General features: G+C 42.4%; 1 protein-coding gene across 1 annotated transcript in view; it reads right to left on the minus strand.

Moving 5' to 3' along the window:
* Nucleotides 1–4718: 4718 nt before the first annotated feature.
* The window catches only part of LRIG3 (leucine rich repeats and immunoglobulin like domains 3), a 55453-nt gene continuing 35705 nt past the window's right edge, over nucleotides 4719–24466 (minus strand). The window contains exons 6-19 of the mRNA XM_028746073.2: nucleotides 23579–23722; nucleotides 23172–23315; nucleotides 22597–22740; nucleotides 21961–22041; nucleotides 19841–19912; nucleotides 18624–18695; nucleotides 16355–16518; nucleotides 11854–12174; nucleotides 10512–10793; nucleotides 9202–9654; nucleotides 8825–8989; nucleotides 7028–7171; nucleotides 6625–6900; nucleotides 4719–6120 (exon numbers count right to left, since the gene is read on the minus strand). Of these exons, the coding sequence (XP_028601906.2) occupies nucleotides 5873–6120; nucleotides 6625–6900; nucleotides 7028–7171; nucleotides 8825–8989; nucleotides 9202–9654; nucleotides 10512–10793; nucleotides 11854–12174; nucleotides 16355–16518; nucleotides 18624–18695; nucleotides 19841–19912; nucleotides 21961–22041; nucleotides 22597–22740; nucleotides 23172–23315; nucleotides 23579–23722 (2710 nt within the window). The 3' untranslated portion in view covers nucleotides 4719–5872. The remainder of the gene's footprint in view (nucleotides 6121–6624; nucleotides 6901–7027; nucleotides 7172–8824; nucleotides 8990–9201; nucleotides 9655–10511; nucleotides 10794–11853; nucleotides 12175–16354; nucleotides 16519–18623; nucleotides 18696–19840; nucleotides 19913–21960; nucleotides 22042–22596; nucleotides 22741–23171; nucleotides 23316–23578; nucleotides 23723–24466) is intronic.

A 24466-nucleotide genomic window follows, 5' to 3' on the forward strand; every position in this document is an offset into this window, starting at 1 on the left:
TCAAAATACACAAAGCTCTTGTTTATTTGTTATCATTAAGGTTTCTTGCTGGGACACCAGTCTCCCCCAGTCTCTTTCCCATGCATGTATGTTTCTGAGCAGGGCAGTATGGATGCTCATCAGATGCCCAATATACATTGTAGACCATTTCTAACACAAAAAATGTAATTAAGATAATGCTAATGACTTTATCAGATTATTATTTTTTTAAGTAGTTGAATGAAGTCATGGAATTTGGCTCATAGCAAGAGATCTCTCTGCACACTTTTTATTTATGACTTGCTTTCCACCTACGCTGACACAGCTGGGAATTTACAACGGCACCAAAAGCATTACAAGTAGTAACCTCAGAAATTCCACATTTTTATCGGGCTGCATTATTATGGAACGTTTGTCATGCAGCCCAAACGCTGTCAGTTCTGTAAGTGATTTACAGCAACATCTGTAAAAAAAAGAAAAAGAAACAAAAAACATGGGGAAGGGATAGGAACTCATCCCTGTATTGGACCCTACTGTTTCAGAAGATATTCCTGCCACATCACATTGAGGAACACACAGAACTAGAAAACACAGCATGCTTGCAAGTGCATATCAGGAAAATGTGGCTGAAGAGGTCTAAAAGCAAAGCCCATGCTTTTCTAAGCTGTAGTCCTATGCCTGTCTACCCAACAAAATCATTGAGACTTACTCCAGAATCACAGGTTGTGGCTTTAGAAATGTCACACACTAGTTGTATAAAACATCTGTTGAGGGAAATATATTGATTTTAGGTCCTCCCTGAAAAATACACACAAAAAAGATGCAGCCTAGGGTGAACATAATTATTTAACAGGTGGGGCTCAATGAGTACACTGGTTTAATTTTTGATAATATACAGATGCACACAAATCAAAGCAGCAACAACAAAAAAATGAAGCAGTGTCTAAGCAGTGTCCATTAAAGCTAGTAAAATTCTAGGTTGCATCCACCAAAGTATAATGTCCAGGGAAGTAATAGTTCCACTCTTTGCTGCCCTAGTTAGACCCCACCTGAGTACTGTGTCCTGTTCTGGGTGCCACAATGTAAGAAGGATATTGACAACCTGGAAAGTGTGCGGAGGAGGGCAAAGAAGATAATAAAAGGTCTGGAGAAGAAGCCTTATGAGGAATGGTTGAGGAATGTTTAGCCGGGAGAAGACTGAGAGGTGATTTTAAAGCCATCTTCAAGTATCCGAAGGGGATTCAAATGGTAAGAAAAGAGCTTCTGACGAAACATTCTGTTGTTTCAAACTCATGTCCTGTCACCTGTGCTACACCTGTATGAATATCAAGCCACAAACTTTATTTGATATCTGCGTCAGAAGGAAAAACAGCATAGCATAGCTCTGTGTTCCATGAGCGCAGAGTGTCAAGGTCAACTGTTTAGCCTCTTTCTAACTAATAAAACTCAGATGCCAGAAACTGTGTGTGGAAGCAAACTAAAAATATATTTTTGCAATGTTTCTACCTCCAAAAATGAATGTGTGGCAACATGTACTCTGGAACTGGTTCCTACATACAGGCACATATCAGAATGAAGAAATCCTAGTTCTTCCTTTCAAAATGGGCACAAACAGTGTATTTGTCCAGAGGCAGCCTTCACAGCCAACACAAGCGGCAAATGTTTCTTTACTCAGGAATTCCATCTGTAAGACATCTTAAGAGGTCCTCAGTGTCTAGCAATTGGGAGTTGACAATTGAAACTGGAGCTCCTCTATTAGCTGAAAAGAGCTCCTCTATTAGCTGAAAATATGCTTAACAGCATGATACACTTAAGCACCATTAAGGCCCATTGATGTTAATAGGAGATTTAAGTACAGTATATGCCTATTTGCTCTACTTAAAATCAATGGAAATCAGAAGTGCCTAACTTTGGGTAGACTGGGCCTTCTGACAAGATGTAAAGCCATAATATGAAAAGCAGAATTTTACACTTGTTTGGGTCCCACCCTCCTCTATTTTGGCTTTTTGTCAATTCTTTCTCCCCTTTTCTGGAATTTCCCAGGATTGGAAAGCCAACTTGTTGAAAGCCTTCTTTTGGAAGAAGAGGAAAAGAATCCAAAAGTCTGCCTATCTATGCACATCTCACCATGCAGATCTTTAGCTCTTTAGTCTAACTTATGGGTAGGCAAGCTAAAGCCTGGGGGCCAGATCTGGCCCAATCACCTTCTCACCTTCTAAATCCGGCCCGGGGACGGTTCAGGAATCAGCGTGTTTTTACATGAGTAGAATGTGTCCTTTTATTTAAAATGTGTCTGTTATTTGTGGGGCCTGCCTGGTGTTTTTACATGAGTAGAATGTGTGCTTTTATTTGAAATGCATCTCTGGGTTATTTGTGGGGCATAGGAATTCATTCATTCCCACCCCCAAAAAAATATAGCCCAGTCCCCCACAAGATCTGAGGGACAGTGAACTGGCCCCCTGCTAAAAAAGTTTGCTGACCCCTGGTCTAACTGTCTGTAAAATTAAACTCTGATCTGTCATTAGTGTAATTCTAGATAGAAGTATTGAAAATTGTTGAGTATGAACAGCCAACGAATAATGAGCTTACTCTTAGGAAAGTGAGTATAGGATCACACCACTAGCAAGCAAATCTAATTTAGGGTTTCTTACATTACTGTCTTGGAGCTGTGTGTCTTAACCCTGGAAAAATTAATTTCTCTCAAAACACCGTTAATTATCCCCAAATGCTGATATCAGTGTCTGCCACCACATAACCACATCTGGCAACAATGAAGACAAATTAACAATAACAGTCAGAAAACCTGGCAATTTGATAAACAAAAGCATGAAAAATCCATTCTGTACAGTTAGACCACCGGTGACTGAAGATGGATTAGCTTCCTGTCTCCAATGCTAGGGCTGAAATTAAAGAGGGAAATTACACTGCAATCTGGATGCCAGGTTCCTGGATGGGGAGAAAAAGAGAGAGCTTTGACTTCACTGGGAGGGGCAATGGGGAGGGGAAAAGACCTTTTGCTCCAGACTTACTCTCTGAAAGATGCAGCCTACAGAGTTCTGTTCCAACAGCTGCTTTCAATTAAGCTTTAAAAAGTCTGACAACTATATAAATTTGCACCTTCAAAGTGAAGGGATTTTTTTAATATATTTTTTAAAAAGAGACTCATAATATTAGCCTACAGGGAGCCACATGGGTCTAAGCACATTGTTGAGATGAGGATTCACAACTTTCAGGAGCCCTCGAGTAATGAAAACAGATTAGGGTAAATTAGACTTTCAATACCTTGATATACATTTCTTACCACTCCACAATTTTTGCTTAAAAATGGCACGGTTGCGGGGTTCCCCCACTTAAAACCTGGTCTAGATGAATTGTACCATTTAACTGAAGAATACTTAAATATGTATCTTTAAGACAATAGAGAATTATGTGCTTCCTCCATCAGTTGGCCTCCAATTCCTATCAACTGCAGCTACGATGATCAATGGTCGAAAATTGTAGTTCAGAAGTATCTGGAGGCCACAGGTTAGCCACCCCCGCTTTACTTTAGAGTAATACATGGATAACCTCCACTTAATAAAGGTAAAGGGTAAAGGGACCCCTGACCATTAGGTCCAGTCGTGGCCGACTCTGGGGTTGCAGCGCTCATCTCGCTTTATTGGCTGAGGGAGCCGGCATACATCTTCCGGGTCATGTGGCCAGCATGACTAAGCCGCTTCTGGCGAACCAGAGCAGCACACTGAAATGCTGTTTACCTTTCCACCGGAGCGGTACTTATTTATCTACTTGCACTTTGACGTGCTTTTGAACTGCTAGGTTGGCAGGAGCAGGGACTGAGCAATGGGAGCTCACCCCGTCGCAGGGATTCAAACCGCCGACCTTCTGATCGGCAAGTCCTAGGCTCAGTGGTTTAACCCACAGCGCCACCCCCGTCCACTTAATATAGTGCTGCAAATACAATAGCTTCTCTGTAATATATGACCTTTGCACATGCAGGGAGAGTAGAGAAGGTTTTCAAGTAAGCCCTCTACTGTGTGCATATTTGGAGGTGATGAAAATCATACCACACACCCTGAAAAATATTTGAGTCCCCCTTAATGCATTATACACAGGGATGCAGGTGGCACTGTGGTATAAACCACTGAGCCTAGGGCTTGCTGATAGGAAGGTTGGCGGTTCGAATGCACTGTGGGCATCAAAACTGTTCTGGGTCTTCCCAAACTGGGTGGAGAAGCATTGAAATGGCAAATGTGATTCAACATAAGCAAGTGTTAAGGGAAGTACCTTACATCAGGGCAAAACAGTCTAACTTCCCATATACAGTGGTACCTTGTGTTGCGTAACCTCCAGGTTCGGGTTACGGGTATACTTCCAGGTTTCACCGCTCGCACATGCGCAGAAGCACTCTATTGCGCTGCACAGGCATGCAGAAGTGGCGCCTCTAGTTACAGATTTTTAGGGGTGCACACAGCACCCCGAAACGAATTAAGGTACCACTGGACAGCTTTGGAGTCTGAACTGACAGTGACTGATGGCGAAAGTGTTTGGATATGTGCAGTGTAGCCCCACCACAAGTACTTTGCCCATCAAAGTGTTTTGGCTCAAACAGAGCAGGGTGCCTTTTGCTGTTTTCGAGTGAGGATACATAAGAAGTAATGTTCCCAGTTACTTCTTTACAATTAGAAGACTTCATCAGCTGTAAGCTTTGTTCCGTTCCTAGGCAGGTAACCTTCTGAAAGTGTTATGAAAATACTTTATTGGGGTATGCTTTCATAAAGCAGGCTTAACAGACTGTTGAATGACTTGGTAAACAGGGTTTAAAACTATTTTTCGATCTTTGGCAAAAAAAAAAATAATTGGACATTGCTACATTTTTAGAGATGATTTTGTTTGGGAAACTGAAATGGTAAAATAACAAGCATAAAATGATTAACTCATATTCATCTGGGAATGTTTTCGAGTGACTCAAGTGGCACGCAATCAAAGTTTCATACAAATCAAACATGTGTGCCTTAAGGAATGCATCACATGTGGATGGGCTGTTCCTTTGCATGTGCAAAGCTCTACATACAACTTGGAAATAGGCCAATGTATGGTGGGTTTGAATATGCTGTTGCTCATTTTGCTCTGCAGAACTGTGGTGCACATTGGCAAAGCTGCCTAAATCAAAAGTAGCAGCTCAGGTAAAATAATGAACACTATCTGGAAAAGGAGACTTACAAGTGCCTTTGTTCAGATGCCAAATATTCTGCTATGGGCGCTTATGCACTGTAGTGCAGACAAATTGGTGAAAAGATGGTTGGAGGAGGGAAACGACTTTTTCATTTCTCTGAACATAAAAAGCCGGCTGTATATTTCTTTTTATTACAGTGCTTCAAGTGCACAAGGCAGCCCAATGTATTAAAAAGTGATATGGAAATATGACCATTTTACCTGCTTATAACTTTGGAATGACCATTAAATGCACACACACACACACACACACACACACACACACACACACCCTTGGAAACAAAACATGTACATATGTTGGTATTCCTTTAGAACACTTTAGCACCCATTTCAACAAAATGAAATCTGTCTTAGTAACAAATGCATAGTTATTATTCACACCCTTAATTTACAAAAAGGTACCATTCAGTTAAAACAAAGCTATAAAATTATTAGAAATATATTCTATAAGGAATGTATAATCTGCATAAAAATGTATAATGTTTTGGCAATAAAACTGCATCTGTATAAAAAAAATGTGTTTCTTTCTTTCTTTTTGAATCATAGCCCTAATAAAAAACAAGTATGGAGTGTCTTCTTTCCTCTCCTTTTTTAAATAATGTCCACTTTGAGGTAGTATGTTCCTTTGGTTCATAAATCAGCTTGCAGGGTAGAGGGGGAGCTATGTATCCAACTCAGAGAAGCGAAAAACAGGAGTCCTAAAATTTTCAGCAGCCTGTTTGTATATACAATTGCCACTGTCCCCTTCATGAAACGTCCGGTCTTTTCTGTTATCATCCTCAGACTCTGAGTCAAAATTCAATGATTCACGAGGATGATTTTGAGAAGCTCTTGGCTGCCAAATTGAAGGCTGCCGACAACTTGAGAAGGAATCCAGCTGGTGTCTCCATATAGGTTTTCCAAACGTTCCTGAAACACATACACACAAAAGAGAGAAAATATGTTTGTCAACTGCTCTCCATTAAGAAGGGACAAAAGGCCACCCCACAGACCAGTGAAATGTTCTTAAATCAGATTCACCTTTCTACCTCTGCCTTTTGACACAGTTAAATGTCGAAGTTAGTAACAAGACGCATTTTTAAAATAGTCAACTTCCTGAGATTAGCCAGAGGCAGTATACATGTGGCTGCAGATTTTCACTCAACAATGTTGCCAGCTGGTTAGGGAATTCTGTGTGCAAATGGGTGCTGAATGCTGAATTTCCCAACCCAATGTTGAAATAATAATAATAATTTAATAATTTATTATTTGTACCCCGCCCATCTGGCTGGGTTTCCCCAGCCACTCTGGGCGGCTTCCACAAAGACCAAAAATACACTAATAAGACCAAAAATACACTAATAATGGAGAATGCATGCCCATGGTTCACATTTATTTGCTTTTTCAAAGCTAGTTTAACCATTGAAAGCATACCCATGAAAGCGCCGCTCGTAGTAAGGGGTGGCAGCTCTTGATTTCTGCTAAATTCACATGTATCCAAATTCAGATGCAAGCTTCTTGTCCCACTATCTTCATGCTGAGTGTAACCAGAGGGGAGCAATTTACTGCTTGGAGGGTGTATTCCAGAAATGCTGATATACTGGTCAAAAGGATCTTCAGGCGGGTGTGGATAGGGGTAGCATTCCTTTTCCTTCAAGCAGCTTGAGTCATACAGGTCCGCACACACTGCCCTTTGCTCTGGGTTGCAGCCTTAAAAAAAATAGCGTAAGCAAAAAAAACAAGGTTGGGTTAGCTTCGCTAAGCAAAAGAGAGCCTTCAAAAAGAGACAATGAAATGCAGCAAACTATTTTATATATACATATGGAACGAAGATTACCTGTGTGGTATACGTCAAACATATCTGGGCCACATATATTGCTTTTCAAATATATACTTCCTGAAGTTCCCAGATAATGACATAAAAATGGATCGGTTACAGCTTCCAAGTCATTTTCGCTGCAGTTATCTGTATGGCAAATTCCTTCAAAACAGAAATGGTGTATAGGTCAGGATCCCTTTATTTTCACTTTAACATTCATATATGAATACATATTATAATTTTTTATTGATTTCAAAGCAATATTATTTTAAGGTACTCATTTATTTCTGTATTAAGTGTATTTAGAGTCCACCCTTCACCCTAACGTCCCAGATATCATACTAATTTGAGAACGTAATGAGATTTTTCAGTTAGTGGTTTCCAGTGTGTAGAGTTGTGCACCCTTAACATCCAGTTCCACAGAGTCTATTTAGATGGTGTAGCACTGACCACGCTGTGGGACATCTCAGCTTTCTGTAAAAATGCCCCTAAATTCTAGAAGTAGCTTGTCAAAGGTGTGGAAAAGCTGCTGCTTGGGCAGGGTGGCGGCGGAGAGGATCTCCCAACAACATTCCTTACAAAGAACTGGCTGTGCAGCCCTCTAGATCACAGTCATTGCCAGGGTCACTGTCATAATGTTCCTTGTCAAGTTAGGTGCACTTATTCTGGCACAAGATTTCCTCAACAGCGAGAGCTAGAACAAGGATGGGGGGAATCTGCGGCCCACAAGCTGTTGTCCCATCATCTCTGATCGTTAGTTGAGGGTGATGGGAGTTGCAAGATGATGATGATAATATAATAATAATATTACAGTAATACCTCTGCGAACATCCACCTTGTCTTGCGTCCATTCCAGTGAATGTCCGCAGCAAACCCGGACGTACCAGAATGGGTTACTTCTGGGTTTGCTGCTCGCGCATGCGCAGAAGCTCTAAATTGCGCTTTGCGCATGCACAGAAGTACAAACCACTCCATGCGTGCGCGCAGATGTGGCGCTTTGCCCTGCGTCCTTTTCGGCTAGCAGCCAGGGCTCCGGAACAGATCCCGGCCGCAAAACGAGGTACGACTGTACTGCTTATACCCTGCCCATCTGGCTGGGTTTCCCTGGCCACTCTGGGCAGCTCCCAACAGAATATTAAAAACATGATAAAACATTAAACATTAAAAACTTCCCTAAACAGGGTTGCCTTCAGATGCCCCTGGGGGGCCACAGTCTCCCTACCTCTGATCTAGAGCGTTAAGTAGGGCACAATATATGGCTGCCACACCAAGTCCTTCTGTTGCATCTCACAGAAAGAACCAGAGGATACAGACTTTGCCTTCTGGATATGGAAGACTTGGGAAAGTACTAACTTGGAAAAAAGCACCTCTGCTTGATGCTGGGGAATGGGGAAAAACTGAACTTATCCTGTCAAGACAGAAAGGTCTCAGCTGACTCTCTTGCTGAAGACGCTTGGTAGCATTCGGATCACTACTGTATTGATGTCCTTGGCCAGTGGTTGAAAAGCTTAGCTCCAGGTGGAAAATAAAAATGGAATAAAATGCACAAGAAAAATCTCCAAGCCATTTCCTGGAAGCACTCCTCAGCAGGATAAAAATGTATGAATTTGCATCTGTATACACCGATGATCTAAATGCTAAAAGATGGCAAGTGTTTTGATATTCCAATACCCTTTAAGGGACCATAGCCATTAGTTGACAATTTTCTCATCAACAGAGTCTATCTGTCGAAGAAGCTACCCTCCATGAATTAAGGACAATAGTGATTGGATCTCTAGCTTTCGGATGGTACACTTCAACATTTTGAATGCTTACCGCCGCTGTCTCTTTGTTGTAAGAAATATCCTCCCATGGATGAGGATGAAGATACAAAATGATGTTGACTTCCATTCTCCAATGACCCATATCCATCTTGCCTTTCAGCTAGAGTTCCCTGGGATGACAGATAGCTTGGAATATCAGCAGGCAGATTTGTCTCATCTGCGATTTAAGCAAACACACGGAGCTATCAGCATCGAGATTCTTTGCCACATTTTAGGGCTAATAAGCAACAGAGGGATGTATTTGAAAAGCTATTCGCTCTTCTGAATCGGAGTCAAGAGACACAAATAAGCCTGGAAGAAAAACCTCTGTAGGTTAACCACAAACATATTTCAGTCTGCTCTTCCGGTGCCAAGTTTCAGTTTACACACCTGTGTTTGTGATGCTGCAATCTTCATTTCTCCTTCTTGTGTGGTATATGATGACCACCCACACGAGGGAAGTGCCCACCACGCAGCACACCACAGCTATGATCACAACGCCCACAGTGGCCCATCCATCATCGTCCAAAGACGGGGCAGCGTTCTGAGGAGAGTCACAGGTTGGCGTGGGAATTACGCTGAGGCGGATGTTGCCTCTCTCTGTCCCAAGAGTATTAGACATTTCGCACGTGTATTTCCCAGCGTCTTCAAAGTCTGTGTCCACAATGATGAGCAACTGGTTTCCTGCTGCAAAGAAATGCCTCTCCGTCACCATCAGAGTGCTGTCGTCTTTGGTCCAGTTAAGCCGAGGCGGGGGGCTACCACCGGCGATGCACTGCAAGACGGCCGTTTCACCTTTCGTCACCGTCCGGTCCAGCAAAGGCCTCAAAAACGAGGGTGTTTCTGAAGGAAAGAGGGGGAGCAGCAAATATATGAATGTTACCAAGAATGAATCTTTATTTGCATCAGCCATCAGCAATAAAACAACAATATGATATACAAAGAATAGAAAGAAAAAGTCAATTATATAAAATACATTTTAAGGTTTTGAATCAATAGTCAAATAGTGGCTCTTATTCTGATTGCCCCAGCTAAAAACATTGCAACCTTTGCTGTCACCTGCTCATCTTGATCTGCCAAGAGAAAGGACACTGTGGCAGTGGCTGGGCGACCCGGAATGGAAAACAAAAGAGGGGTGATAATCTCATTCCTAAAGTCTTTATAAAGAATGCAAGCCAGAAGGGCATGCGCCACCAATTCGGTGCTGCCATCTCCGCAAGGACGTAAGCATTTTTCGTGTTGAATCTGTTGGAATCGTCCCTCAAGTACAGCCAAGGGCAATACATTCAATCTTGAGAGAGTAAAAACGTGTCTATATTTTAGAATTGCTAGGTTATGCAGATAGGGTGCCAGTGAGTTAAAATGTGAAGCTGGAAAATAGTCATACCATGGGCAAAATTTCCTTATAGTGGGCAGGTTGTTCTGACGCTCGATATCATTGAGGCGCTGACAAATTAGACTGTTTGCTTTACTAAAACCCAAAGTGAGTAGCTGTTGTGGTGATAAACCACAAGAGTGAAGTTTTTGACAGACAATTTTAGTCCAGGCGCTCTTGTGACAATCTTGCAGCACTAGGGATATTAGACCGGGGGGATTTGAGTCCAAGTCTAAAAATATCTCTAAAGCTTTAATCATGTTATCAACAAGCAAAGACAAAGGGGCACCCCCAGTGTTCAGTTGGCAATCACATTTCATCTTACCTAACACTGTTAATGTTGCATTAGCAGAGATGCTCCCAGCAGTGTTCTGAGCTGTGCAGCTGTAGACACCAGTATCTTCGATTTTGACATCCACTATAAAGAAGACATCGTCCTCGGGCATCACGTGCATGCGTCTCTTACGTGCTGCGGGAAAGTCAGTGCCACCATCTTTCTGCCAAGCGATCTGGGGCACCGGGTGGCCGACTGCAGCACATTCCAGCCGTGCCATCGCACCTGCACGGATGGTGAGGTCCATGGGCATCTTGGTAAATGAAGGAAGCACTACAAAAAACACAAAAGATGCAAAGAGATACAAGTGAGTTTTCTTATTAGATAGCGTACAGACCACAGTTTTCAGTATGCCCATACAATGTAAGTGGAATCGGTGTCACCATCGATTCATGGACAATTGTTTCCCCTGCCCTCTACCAGCTCAACCGGGTCTAGATTTTTTAATGCCCAACTCCGAAGGAAACATCTGCAAGCTGCTTTTGAAATAAGGACTGATTTCAGGGAAGCACATACAGGGCAATCATTTCCTCATCCCGAGCACTAGCAGCATAACATAACGAACTGGCTGCTTGCTATGCTATCAATTCTGTTGCTGATTCTCTAGTTTATTTGGGGATAGATGGACCTGTCAATATCAGTTTCTCTCGGTGCGCCTTGCTTCTTCATCAGATTTTTTTATATATATATAAAAATTGTCTGCATGAAAATCTGTATGCAATTCCTGCCAATATTCACATTTTGCATTCATACTGTGATTTGAGAAAGGCACCACAAAATTTGTAGATGTGCATATTTTGAATGATTGCTGCCTCCTGGTTTACACATTAATTCTGGGAGTGTGAGTTGTGTGAATTTCTCCCCCATGATACTGTATTTCATTTTACTTGAATATTTGACTGAATGGTCTCTTTAACTGGGTATATCTTGGATGGCAATTGTTTGAATCTTTGATGAACCAAATGCAGTCTACTTTATATAAATAATTTCTAAAGAATCAAATGAGGTTTAACAGGTTGTGACGTACACAACTCGGGGAAACATATATATGAATTAATCTTATTTTAGACAGACCGTATTCACTCACATTTCACTCCAAGGTTAATTCTGGGACAACTTTGTTGGATATAACCTACTGAATCCCAGATATATAGATATATATATGGTTTTGGTGCATTCAAATATAATGTGCTTTCACATTTGTTCCCCATGTGTCCAGAGAAGGCAGCCAACAGCATCTCAACTTCCAGTATCCAAATATTTCGGGTGATGCCTTTTGGATTACATATCACATGATTTTTGTTTAATATACAGGTAATCTCAAGATGCTTACTGTTCACTGTGAGTTTAGCTTTGACAGAGTAGGATGAGCCAAAGTGATTTGAAATAACACACTGATATTTCCCCTCGTTGCTGAATTCCACATTGCGCAGCCTAAGAATGGTGGTATATTCCATCACTTCGCCGCCCTGTGCCCTGAGATGTGCGTAATTCTCCATTTCAGCATCATGCAGCAATTCATTGTCCTTCTTCCAAGCAAAAGTCATCGGGGAATCGCTGCTGCTGGCGGCTGAACATATAAAACTTAAATTGGAACCTTTGATTGCTGACTGAGTTTCAGGCTGTACAGTTATCTGTGGCTTCGGAAAATCATCTGTGAATATAAGAGCAAAGGGGGGGGGGGGGACGAATTGCAATAAGCTCATGTGATTTCTTGTCGGAGACGAAAGTGAGAGACCAGACCAGACCTTTAATTAATTGGAAGAATCAAGTACTTAAAAGAGATATGATGCAATTTCCAATCAGCAGTCTAAATCATGGATGGCAAACCTTTGACTCCAACTCCCATCATCCCTGACCATTTGCTATGGTGGCTGGGGCCTGATGGGAGTTGCAATCCAACATCATCTGCAGGGCCACAGGGTCCCCCATCCCTGTTCTAAATTGTACTCTTGAGGGAGGTTCTTTTACCAATAGCTGGGGAAGCGGGGGACGCTAAACCACTGAACCTCTTGGGCTTGCCAGTCGGAAGGTTGGCAGTCAAATCCCCGCGACAGGGTGAGCTCCCGTTGCTCTGTCCCAGCTTCTGCCAACCTAGCAGTTCGAAAGCACACCAGTGCAAGTAGATAAATAGGTACCACTGTGGCGAGAAGATAAACGGCGTTTCCGTGCGCTCTAGCTTCTGTCACGGTGTTCCGTTGCACCAGAAGCGGTTTAGTCATGCTGGCCACATGACCCAGAAAGCTGTCTGCGGACAAACGCCGGCCAACAGCATCTGGTGGAACACTAGTTCTCCATCTCAGGTCTACAGAGTAACTTTGTTTGTACTTGAGTTCATCTCAGAAACTGTGTCCGCCAAAGGCACCATCCTTTCCCAAATAAGGAAGCAGCACAGATACAGAAATGGATCCTCTGTTTCTTGTCTACAGAAAGAGGACGTTGCTGGATTGGCTGGGGCAAGCAAGCCCAGGCCTCCCATTCCCTCTGATGTTTGGTCATGCTGCTTTCGCATGTGGTTGGGGGTAGGTGGGGCTAAGAGAAGATAAAAAGGGCTCTACTGAATCCCATTGGGAAATTGCTGTACTCTGAACACTATAATGTTTTGACCAATCAACTAATGTTTAACATTTCACTCATGAAGCAGAAGTACATTCCAACTGCAATCCTCTATGCATTTATCTGGCAGCTGAGTCCTACTGAACTCAATAGAGCTTGTTTCTAAATAGCCTAAGATTGTGCTGCCAGTTTCCACCGCTTATCAGCTATTGGCTTTGCCACTCTGTCAAGGGAGTAAGAGGTGGCATGTTAAAAGTCAGGTTCCTGGCTTGGTGTAAAATTTCATTGCTTATAATCACAGCGACTTCCATATTGCCTTTTCACCTTTTGGGTTGTGCTGCTTTGGCCCAGGGAATACCAGCTGACAACTTCTATTGCATAATCATATGATGATCATACACAACAATGGATCAGCAAGATTATTTTATGTTTTAAATCTCATTTTCACCTTCTTCTTTTTTTAAAAAAATTGCCTTTAGGTCTAAAACTTATCATCTTTTGATAGCTGGGAGAATTACAAATTACATAAATTTCGAATTATTAAGGACAAAGGAACCGGCAAGCACACAATTTCATTTTGTTAAAATGCCCCGTTTCTGTTTCCTCGTCTTCCTTTCTTCCCAGAACTTTAACCTGGCATGTTGAATTAGCTTCTAAAACCACATACACACAGAGAGAGTTGTTTTCATTAAATTTAGAAAGGCATGTGGTATTTTTCTCCTGCTGAGCAATCATTTTAATGAATGCAAGGATGAATATTTAAATTACTGCCATTCAGCTGCAAGATCTGAGAATTAAGGAGCACAATTCTTTTTGACTGAAAATATATCTTTAAGCAACATTTCCCACTGAAACATTAACGTGATAACTAGGCTATGGAGATCAAAAAGTGTTTATTCAATTCAATTAATTTGTTTAGTCCATTAAAGAAACCAAATTTTGTCCAGTTCTTGGTATATGCTGCAAAGAAAGTTTAATTCAAGCAGTAACTCTCTCAATTAGACATGAGGGATTTATTTTAAAAGTTATTAAGAAGCCGTATTGCAAAGATGCTATAGCATATATATTTATAGTGTACTGCATTTTGGTGCTTCCCAGCTGAATGCTTGTAACATTGGTTCAGCTGAAAGCATGTCTCTTTCTTGTAGAAGTGATTTTTTGTGGCTTAATTTCCCATCTCTAATAATGGGGTCAATTATGCTTTTGGACCTACAGTTTCATTAGTTATATTTTACAGCTCTTCAGAGCAAGCCATGGTGGGTTTTTCTTTTTACAAAAGCTGCATTTCTGCTGCCCGTTATGCATTCATAAATCATTTTCTTTTAATGCCAGTGTTAACTGTGTACAAAACTCCAGCCCAAGTTTGCCTAGGGCCACCAACTATGGCCATTAACTGTGGCTATGAAAGAACACTTTTGACAGTGGTTCAATGAGCAGCACATTCATGAGCAGCACAAAAATAAAGGAAATCCTAGACCTGAACCTCCCTGCTATTCAGCACTGGTGTGTTTTTCACTGCAAGAAAGATAAACCAGAGTTAACCCCTCAAAAATCCACAATGCATGTCAGATTGTTTGCTCTTTCTGGTCAGTTCCTGTTACCACAGGCTCCCTGCTTCCTTTAAAAATGCTCACATTTCATTGGCTGTCAGGGTTGGACAACCTCCCTCCCTTCCATTGTGAACCAAGAGATGCAAAGAGCTTCTCACTGTGAGTGAGGTTGATGCAGCTGCCCTCAAATAGGATCTAATGAGGAAAGTGCCTACATCAATAGGGCTGGGCGATATATCGTCCAAAATCAGTTTGAAGTCCATATTAGGATATCCGTTTCATAATTTTTGACCTGGCAATATATCGCGAATCATGATGTGTGTGCTATGCCAAAAACATAACTTGAGAAAGACCATGAAGACAGCCAATGTCTCCACATACATCCATCCTTATTTTGGATACTGTGCTATATCAGTATATTGTGAAGTTTAGCTGGTAATATATCAACAATGCTGAAAACCAGATACTGCCCAGCCCTACACATTGTTTTGTGGTCCAATCTCTTTCTACTCTTGAGGGACGCGGGTGGCGCTGTGGGTAAAACCTCAGCGCCTAGGACTTGCCGATTGCATGGTCGGCGGTTCAAATCCCCGCGGCAGGGTGCGCTCCCGTTGTTCGGTCCCAGCGCCTGCCAACCTAGCAGTTCGAAAGCACCCCCGGGTGCAAGTAGATAAATAGGGACCGCTTACCAGCGGGAAGGTAAACAGCGTTCCGTGTGCTGCGCTGGCTCGCCAGATGCAGCTTGTCACACTGGCCACGTGACCCAGAAGTGTCTGCGGACAGCGCTGGCTCCCGGCCTCTAGAGTGAGATGAGCGCACAACCCCAGAGTCTGTCAAGACTGGCCCGTATGGGCGGGGGTACCTTTACCTTTTTACCTCTTTCTACTCTCTTAGAAATGAAACTATGCCCAAACAAAATTGATCGTGGAAAAAACATTGGAAATCCCTAATTTTGGGGGGTGGGGGTGGGTGGAATAATTGTGCTGAGTTGCAAACACAGAAAAGTGAGTCTGTGAGAAAATATTTCCCTAAAGACCGTGAGCTCAATAGAACTTCCTGGGCAGCTACTAACACGCTGGTCAAAATAGAAGGGATGCCTTTGTCCCACCTCTGACTCTTCTCTTTAGGAGGTGGGAGCCAGGAATGCGAGAGCTTTGCTAGGGCTCTCAAATGTTCTTAGATGTAGGAGTGCACAAAGGCCATAAAAATGAAATATTGTGCTTAAATATGACTATGTGGATTTTGTATGTTAACAAAGCTCCTGAAGAATGTCTTAACCTCTGCACAATGAAGGTGCTATTTATATTATACATATTCCTGCACTTTTGCATTTAAAAACACTAAGCATGCATCTGTCTAAACATTTCACAGCACACAAAAATATTTAGAACAATGCTTACCTAAGTGGCATTCACATTTTAAGCCTAGCAGCATATGCATTTGCCACCACAAACCACTGAGCCTTCCTTTGTACACAATATGCAACTATGCAGTACACAAAACTTAATCCTAAACTGTCGTTCCTCATCTGAAATAAAACCACAAACTTGAAATATCTGCAGTGCAGAGCTCATGAACAGTGGAGGATGGGGGGAAGAGTATTTTAAACAAACAAACAAAACTATTAACCCTCACAATTCAGGTAATAAAGCTAAAGCTGTTTAACTCTGCCCTGAAACAACCATCTAGACAGCAATGAAAAAGGATTACAAAAAACAACAACCTTACCACACACAAAATCTTCTAGGCTGACAGCAAGCACATTCCTCCCTTTTAGTATCTGAGGGTGGGCACAAGTGGCATTGACGAAAGCCTGGAAATTGTTGTCCATCAGCCATTCGGGTAGCCATTTCAGCTGGCAGTCGCACAAAAGGCTAGACGTGTTCAGGTACCTATAAAACAAAACAGGAGCGGATTCCATTCATAGGAAGCAGAACTTCACAGCTTCCAGAGCAGGAAAGCAGTATTAAATCAAACCCAAAGATAAGTTAAGCACCAAAACTGATCACAAAAATCAACGGTGTTGCACTGATTTATTTATTTCGTTTGCAGCCTGGCCGGTCTCAACATCTCAGGGAAGGTTCATGGAAAGGTGAGAATCATGGGCTATCAGGCGTACATGTGTTGGAGGGAACATATTACAGGCTTCTTGCTCATCCTGGTCTAACACATATATAAGAACTGAGTGTGGCAGTGTGTACAAGCCTCCTGCCTCACTCCTAACCTACCCAGATGTGCTACAAAGCCAGCATAGAAGGATTAGCTATTTATACAAACATAGGAAGCTGCCTTATACAGAATCAGACCATTGGTCCATCTAGTTTGTCTACGCCTGTATACCTGAAGGAGCGTCTCCATCCCCATTGTTCAGCCTGGACACTGAGGTCCAGCTCTGAGGGCCTTCTGGCAGTTCCCTCATTGCAAGAAGTGAGGTTACAGGGAACCAGACAGAGGACCTTCTTGGTAGTGGCACCCGCCCTGTGGAACGCCCTTCCATCAGATGTCAAGGAAATAAGCAGCTATCTTATTTCTAAAAGACATCTGAAGGCAGCCCTGTTTAGGGAAGTTTTTAATATTTAATGCTGTTTTTAACACTCGATTGGGAGCTGCCCAGAGTGGCTGGGGAAACTCAGCCAGATGGGCGGGGTATAAATAATAAGTTGTTGTTGTTGCTGTTGTTTGTCCACACTGAGTGGCAGTAGCTCCTCAGGGTTTCAGACAGTTGCTTGGGATTGAACCTGGAATCTTCTGCATGCAAGGCAGATATTTTATGGCCCTTTCCCTATACTTAGAGGAGAATGAGGGGGACAGAAACAAAACCTTCCCCTACCTTACCTCACTGAGATAAATCCTGTGTTGGCTCCCTGGTATCAGAACCAGGGTGGTGGAGGAGGAAAGGACTTAAAGAAGCAGAGCCCAGCGTGATTAAGGGTTTGGTTTTGCGTCATGGACATGCAGCTGAACAGGCAAGTGTCTAGTATAGTCAGTCAGCCGGATTTACGTATAAGCTAAACAAGCTATAGCTTAGGGCCCCACTCTCTTGGCCCCCCCAAAAAAATTAAAGAGAAAAAAACCTGGATGCACATTTCCAAAATATAAGATAAAAAACAAATAAAATAAAACCTACATACAGCAACAGTGTTATGTGCTGTGTAGGCTCCTATGATGTAACTAATGGGCCCCGCCTGCTAGCCTGTTCCCTAAAATATCACTGGTTTGTTCCTTTCTATATATAGGGTGCCTACATTCTGCATGTGCAAATGGCTTTAGATACCTATTAGGTCCATAAATTACCATATAGCATATATTCAACACAAAAAACAGTGACAATTTGTTGTTGACAAAGGACAGCTGGACATATAAAGGACCCCCATTACCTTCAGTAGCCTAAGGCCTCATCAAACCTAAATCCAGCCCTGGGTATAGTTCAGAGTAGCCCTTGCTTTAGGTAAGTGGGGAAAGAATTTCTGTCTTATAGGACCAAAACAGAGTATTATTACTTGTTCAGCATGAACTTCTAGAATTATCCTTGCCTTAGCTGTATACCTCCAAATATGTACAGTGGTACCTTGGAAGCCGAACAGAACCCGTTCCGGAAGTCCTCTCGACTTCCAAAACGTTCGGAAACCAAGGCACGGCTTCCGATTGGCCGCAGGAGCTTCCTGCAGCCAATCGGAAGCCACACTGGATGTTTGGGTTCCAAAAGAACCTTCGCAAACAGAAACACTCACTTCTGGGTTTGTGGCGTTTGCGAGCCAAGACTTTTGAGTCACAAGGCATTCCAGAACCAAGGTACGACTGCTATTCCTTTTTCAGATCCACAACACCCTTTTTCTTAACTGTGCCCTATGTTGTTCGACAACGACGTGAGAAAGTTGCTAAAGGTACTGCTTTTCAAAATAAATGCATTGTCATTACTACCAATGTCCGTGGCTATGATTATCCAATATATTCAAACATAACATATGTCTCATTGGGGCAAAGCAGAGACACTTACAATTCTTTAAGTTTCTTCATTTGTGAAAACGTGTTTCCTTGAACCGACATGATGGCATTGTTACTTAGATCTCTGCAGGTGAAAACAAAAGGAAAAGGCAAAATGTAGGATCGCAAGGCAAACAAAGTCAAAGCAAATTCTCACATTCTGCTCTGGGGCTGGGGTAAAATAGAACATGAAAAAGAAGCAGCTTGTACCATATAAGTACCACTACACAGAGGCTCATTTAAAAGATAATAAATCATAGAATTGTAGAGTTCGAAGGGACCGTGGGGATCATCTCATTCAAGCCCTGCAGTATAGGAATATTTCACCCAATGTGGGGCTTCAACCCACTGGGTCTCATGCTGTACCAGCATCTACCCCAGTTGTATGTTTTGACTGTATTTCCTAGATACAATGCAATTTGGCAGGGGAATGCCATCTATAGACCCTATGCTGCAACACAGAAAGTCGTCTCATACTCAAACCATCTCTAGCTCAGTCTACACTGATAGGCAACAGCTCCCCAGGGTTTCAGAGAGGGCTTTCTTCTCAGCCCTTACTGGAGATTGAAACTGGGATCGCAACTGGGAACTTGGGCGTGCGAAGCTGTTCCTTTGGAGGAAGAACTGTGAGGGGGAGAGACTCCATCAGGCAAGGCCTCCTTCCACCTGCCTTGCCCCACCCTCCGGCCCTGGGTCTCCTCATAAGGAAGCTGTTCCTGGAGGAAGAACTGTGAGGGGAGAGACTCCATTAGGCAAGGCCTCCTTCCACCTGCCTTGCTCTACCCTCTGCTTCTTAATGTGTATTGTATTGTTTGATGTCCTGTGGCTTGCTGTTGTTTTATTGATTATAGTTTAGATATTATTGTAACTGTTGAGTGGATTTCTGTGTAACTTTTATATGTTGATATTATTATTTTATACTATTCTAATGATTGTTGAGTGTTACTTTTTTGATGGAGGTTGCCTATTTTAAAATTATGTTTTATTATCACATTTCTGCATTGCATTAGATTGTTATAAGATGTACATTTTTTGTTTCTTCAGCTTGTAAACCGCCTTGAGTATTGTAAGATAGAAAGGCGGTATACAAATTAAAAACGATGATGATGATGATGACGAAAGCAGGAGCTCTACAACTGACCTATATGCCCCCTTTGAAGGTTATCATCAAGTTGGCATCATTGCACATTTTAAAAATTGTCTGGTTCAATGTGATTTTCAACTACTTACAGGTGTTCAAGTGCATCCAGACCAGAAAACGCTTTCTTAGTAATTGACCTAATTCGGTTTCCTTGGAGTAGCCTGGAAATATAAAAAACTTAACATGTAACAGATGAAAATAAAATAGATGCATGATTTTTGGAACCGTTAGGAGAGACTCTTAATAATTGTTTTTTAGGCATGTTTTACTGCACTATGTCTACCTACCTCTCAACACCTTCCTCTCCTAAATATATACATGTATTCTGCTTCAGTTACTGGAGAGATGAAGGCATGTTCAAAGCCTTTTAATGTATATAATTTGGTGAAGCTTTTTTTTTTTTTTTGCAAGGGCTGTCAGCCAATTTATTTCTACATCTGTGCATTGTGAAGAAAATCTTTGCATTCTAACAGAGCCGTTGCCTCTGAATGCTGGATTGCCCTGCCAAACATCTGCCCTTGCCTGCCTTATGTAGCTTTCCACTAACAGGACTGCCTCTAATTTCTACTCTGAAGAATCTTGGTCTTATGTGAAAGGCATAAGGACTGATTGCACGACACCATGCATGCAGTTAAGATAATCCAAAGTCTTTTCAACTGAAGAGTATTTGGAAACTTTTTTTGTAATTAATGAAAAGAGAGATGTACTGAAGAGAGGGACACGGGTGGCGCTGTGGTCTAAACCACAGAGCCTAGGACTTGCCGATCAGAAGGTTGGTGGTTCAAATCCCTGTGACGGGGTGAGCTCCCGTTGCTCGGTCCCTGCTCCTGCCAACCTAGCAGTTTGAAAGCATGTCAAAGTGCAAGTAGATAAATAGGTACCTCTCCGGCGGGAAGGTAAACGGAGTTTCCGTGTGCTGCTCTGGTTCGCCAGAAGCGGCTTAGTCATGCTGACCACATGACCCGGAAGCTGTACGCCAGCTCCCTCGGCCAATAAAGCGAGATGAGCACTGCAATCCCAGAGTCAGCTCGACTGGACCTAATGGTCAGGGGTCCCTTTACCTTTACCTTACTGAAGAGAAGCACATCACGGAAGGCCGGGTTAAACTAAGGTGACTCCAAAGAGCATATCAAGAAAAAATCCTGGTGTTTCTGGACTTTTGCCCCAAGGTTTCATAGGTAAAGGTAAAGGGACCCCTGACCATTAGGTCCAGTTGTGACCGACTCTGGGGTTACGCACTCATCTCGCTCTATAGGCTGAGGGAGCCGGCGTTTGTCTGCAGACAGCTTCAAGCCGCTTCTGGTGAACGAGAGCAGCATACGGAAACGCCGTTTACCTTCCTGCCGGAGTGGTACCTATTTATCTTCTTGCACTTTGACATGCTTTTGAACTGCTAGGTTGGCAGGAGCAGGGACCGAGCAACGGGAGTTCACCCCGTCGCGGGGATTCAAACCGCCAACCTTCTGATCAGCAAGCTCTAGGCTCTGTGGTTTAACCCACAGCGCCACCCGCATCCCTTTTCCAAGGTTTCATGTGTTAATTCCCACTCTGCCTGCCTCCACTTTAGTTAATTTTCTGATTACCCTTCTCCCTCCAACTATAAGCTAAATAAAGCAGATTAATATGAGAATCAAGCTTCTGCTAGCTTTGCACTGTTGCAGCTCAGACCTCAGCAGAGAGGGCTGTGTCAGGGAAGTACAGTGGTACCTCAGAAGTTGAACGAAATCCATTCCGGAAGTCTGTTCAACTTCCAAAACGTCCGGAAACCCAAGGCGCGGCTTCCGATTGGCTGCAGTAAGCTCCTGCATCCAATCGGAAGCCATGGAAGTTGTGTCAGATGTTTGGGTTCCAAAGAACATTTGCAAACCAGAATACTCACTTCCGGGTTTGCGGCGTTCGCGAGCCAAAACGTTCAACTCGCAAGGTGTTTGGGATCCAAGGTACAACTGTAAATGTTAACATACAGTCAAGCACCCTAGTGGCCAAATCCACATTACAGATGACTTCCAGCTTCCCTCAACCACCAATAATAGCAATCTTTTCTTTCCCACCCTTCCTGCCTGGTCCTTCTTTAATCTTTACTTTTGCCTCCAATGCCTTTCTCTCTAATGTGCGAAAGCGGAAAGAGATCTGGAAGGACAATAGCAGCTGGGGTGGGATGGGGAATACAGAATCTGCACTTGAAGATAAAGCAGTAAGTTGTACTTACAGCCACCTAAGTTTGTCAAGTCCGGAAAAAGCGCCATTCATATCTTCGATTGTCCAGGAGATTTCATTGTTTTTAAGATCCCTGTTGAGAGAAATAGATAAGTCAGATCCAAGGTCTTCAAAGTGTACAAGTGCGTTTAAATCACAAAAGCAATTGATTCCTAGAAGGAAGCACATTGGGAACCCAGCGGCATGTTCACCCCTAGTCTAAATGTTTTACCCAACTGGAAACCCAGGAAATTGGTTACACTTTCCACACACAGTGCTTAGAAGCACCCTCTTAAAAGTCATTTTCAAAAGGAGCAGCTGCATGTCATAAAATCAGCAAAGTAAAGCAGCCCTGCTATGTCATGATTTTACTTTTTGTTCAACTGATCGTATGACGTTTTTATTTTTTTTCAGGCCTGTTGTGAGGAATTATTCTAAAATGTGAGGTATATATATATGAAATAAAATCAAAACAGTTAAAGTAGCTTCAACAGTTGTTGCCAATGCATATCAATGGCAGCAGAGACGAAATCTTCCTTATATCAAAATGTATTCATCGTTTAGAATTCCTTCACATTCATCTACACTAAGATAGTCTTGCTATTGTAGAGCTTTCTGAAAGAGAGAAAAACCCTACTATGAAACTTACAAAGTCTGCAAACTCGATAGCCCTCGGAAGGCACAATCGGCAATGTAGCTCACTCTGTTGTTCCCAACATTCAGCCTCACAAGTAGGCTTAAGCCAACAAAGCTTGAATCCTCCAGCCGGGTTAAATGATTATAAGTTAAGTCCCTGCAAGTTTGAGAGGGGGAGAAACGTTTGCTTTAATCAGAATGAATAAGGAACCCAAACCCAATTCACAATTTGTCCCCTGATTAATTTCAGCCTGATTATTTTTGATATAAGCTTGCACATTATTTTCCATCACAAAGAAAATAGTAGAATGGGTTTCCTTATTCCTAATAGTAGAATGGGTTTCCTTATTTAAAAAATGACAGTAACAAAAGACCAAACATAACTTTTACGAAGGGGGGGGGGGACGCAGTTGGCTTCAGCTCCTCACAACAAAATATCATTGCATTAACTAACACACAAACAGCTGTTGCCACCTTTAGAAATCTTGTTAGAAAAAAAAATTCACAGCTCACTGGTAAGCCGCTCATGCTTTGGCTTGTACCCTGCTCTTAAAAATGGAAGAGTTTAAACACAAAACTACTACTCACAGCTCACTGAGTTTTTGGCAAAACTCCCAGGCATCAGGGCTGATTCTGCTGATAGCATTTTGGCTAAGATGGAGCTGCTGCAACATCAGCAAGCCATAAAGCCAGCCTTTGGTAATCTCTGTTAGGTTGTTATGATCCAGCTGCCTGTACACACACACACACACACACATAAATAGGAACAGAAAAGGGGGGGGAAAGACCTCAAGTTTCATATGAAAACTTAAAAATCAATACATAACAAGAAGAAATTAAGGCTCTTCCTACTGGAAACAGAAGCCAGAAAAGTTTTACAGGTTGGTGGGTTGTACATTTATATATTGTTAGCATCACAGTTACTCAGAATAAGCAATGAACTAAGGGATTCAAAAATGAATTATTTTTTGAAGACTATGGAAGCGTATACTTACAGGATTTCCATGCTACTTAATCCCCAGAAAGCTCCATCCATGAGCCTAGCTAGCCCATTTCTTTGTATTCTTAAAGATTTCAAAGAAGGAAGTCCTTGAAACGTAAGCCCATCTATTTTTTTAATTTTGTTACGGTTCATTTCTCTGAGGGAAAAAAAAAAAAGAGTTCCAAGTTAACTAAAATAAGCTCAGACTTCCCAGCACACACACACACACACACACACACACACACACACACATATATATATATATATATATATATATTTGCTTTCGTAGATTTTCACGGGTATAGGAATGCAGGTTTTGGTGTCCTCGGGTGTCTTCCCGTGTAAAAGTTGGGGTGTCTAGGCGACGTTTCGACGAGGTCTCACTCGTCATCTTCAGGCTGGTGCTTTCGGCTTCTTGTTACTGGAACAGAGCAGGATCTCAGTGTTTGAGTTCCTATAAATACTGTTGAGGAGGTGTGGTGTATAGCCCAGAACATTGGAGGCTATACACCACACCTCCTCAACAGTATTTATAGGAACTCAAACACTGAGATCCTGCTCTGTTCCAGTAACAAGAAGCCGAAAGCACCAGCCTGAAGATGACGAGTGAGACCTCGTCGAAACGTCGCCTAGACACCCCAACTTTTACACGGGAAGACACCCGAGGACACCAAAACCTGCAATATATATATATATATATATATATATATATATATATATTTTCAACGGAGTATGTATATATATATATATATATATATATATATATATATATATATATATACTGAGGTCCAGCACCGAGGGCCTTCTGGCGGTTTCCTCACTGCGAGAAGCCAAGTTACAGGGAACCAGGCAGAGGGCCTTCTCAGTAGTGGCACCCGCCCCTGTGGAACGCCCTCCCACC

The sequence above is a fragment of the Podarcis muralis genome, chromosome 10 (genome assembly GCF_964188315.1).
Source record: "Podarcis muralis chromosome 10, rPodMur119.hap1.1, whole genome shotgun sequence".
Taxonomy (NCBI): Eukaryota; Metazoa; Chordata; class Lepidosauria; order Squamata; family Lacertidae; genus Podarcis; species Podarcis muralis.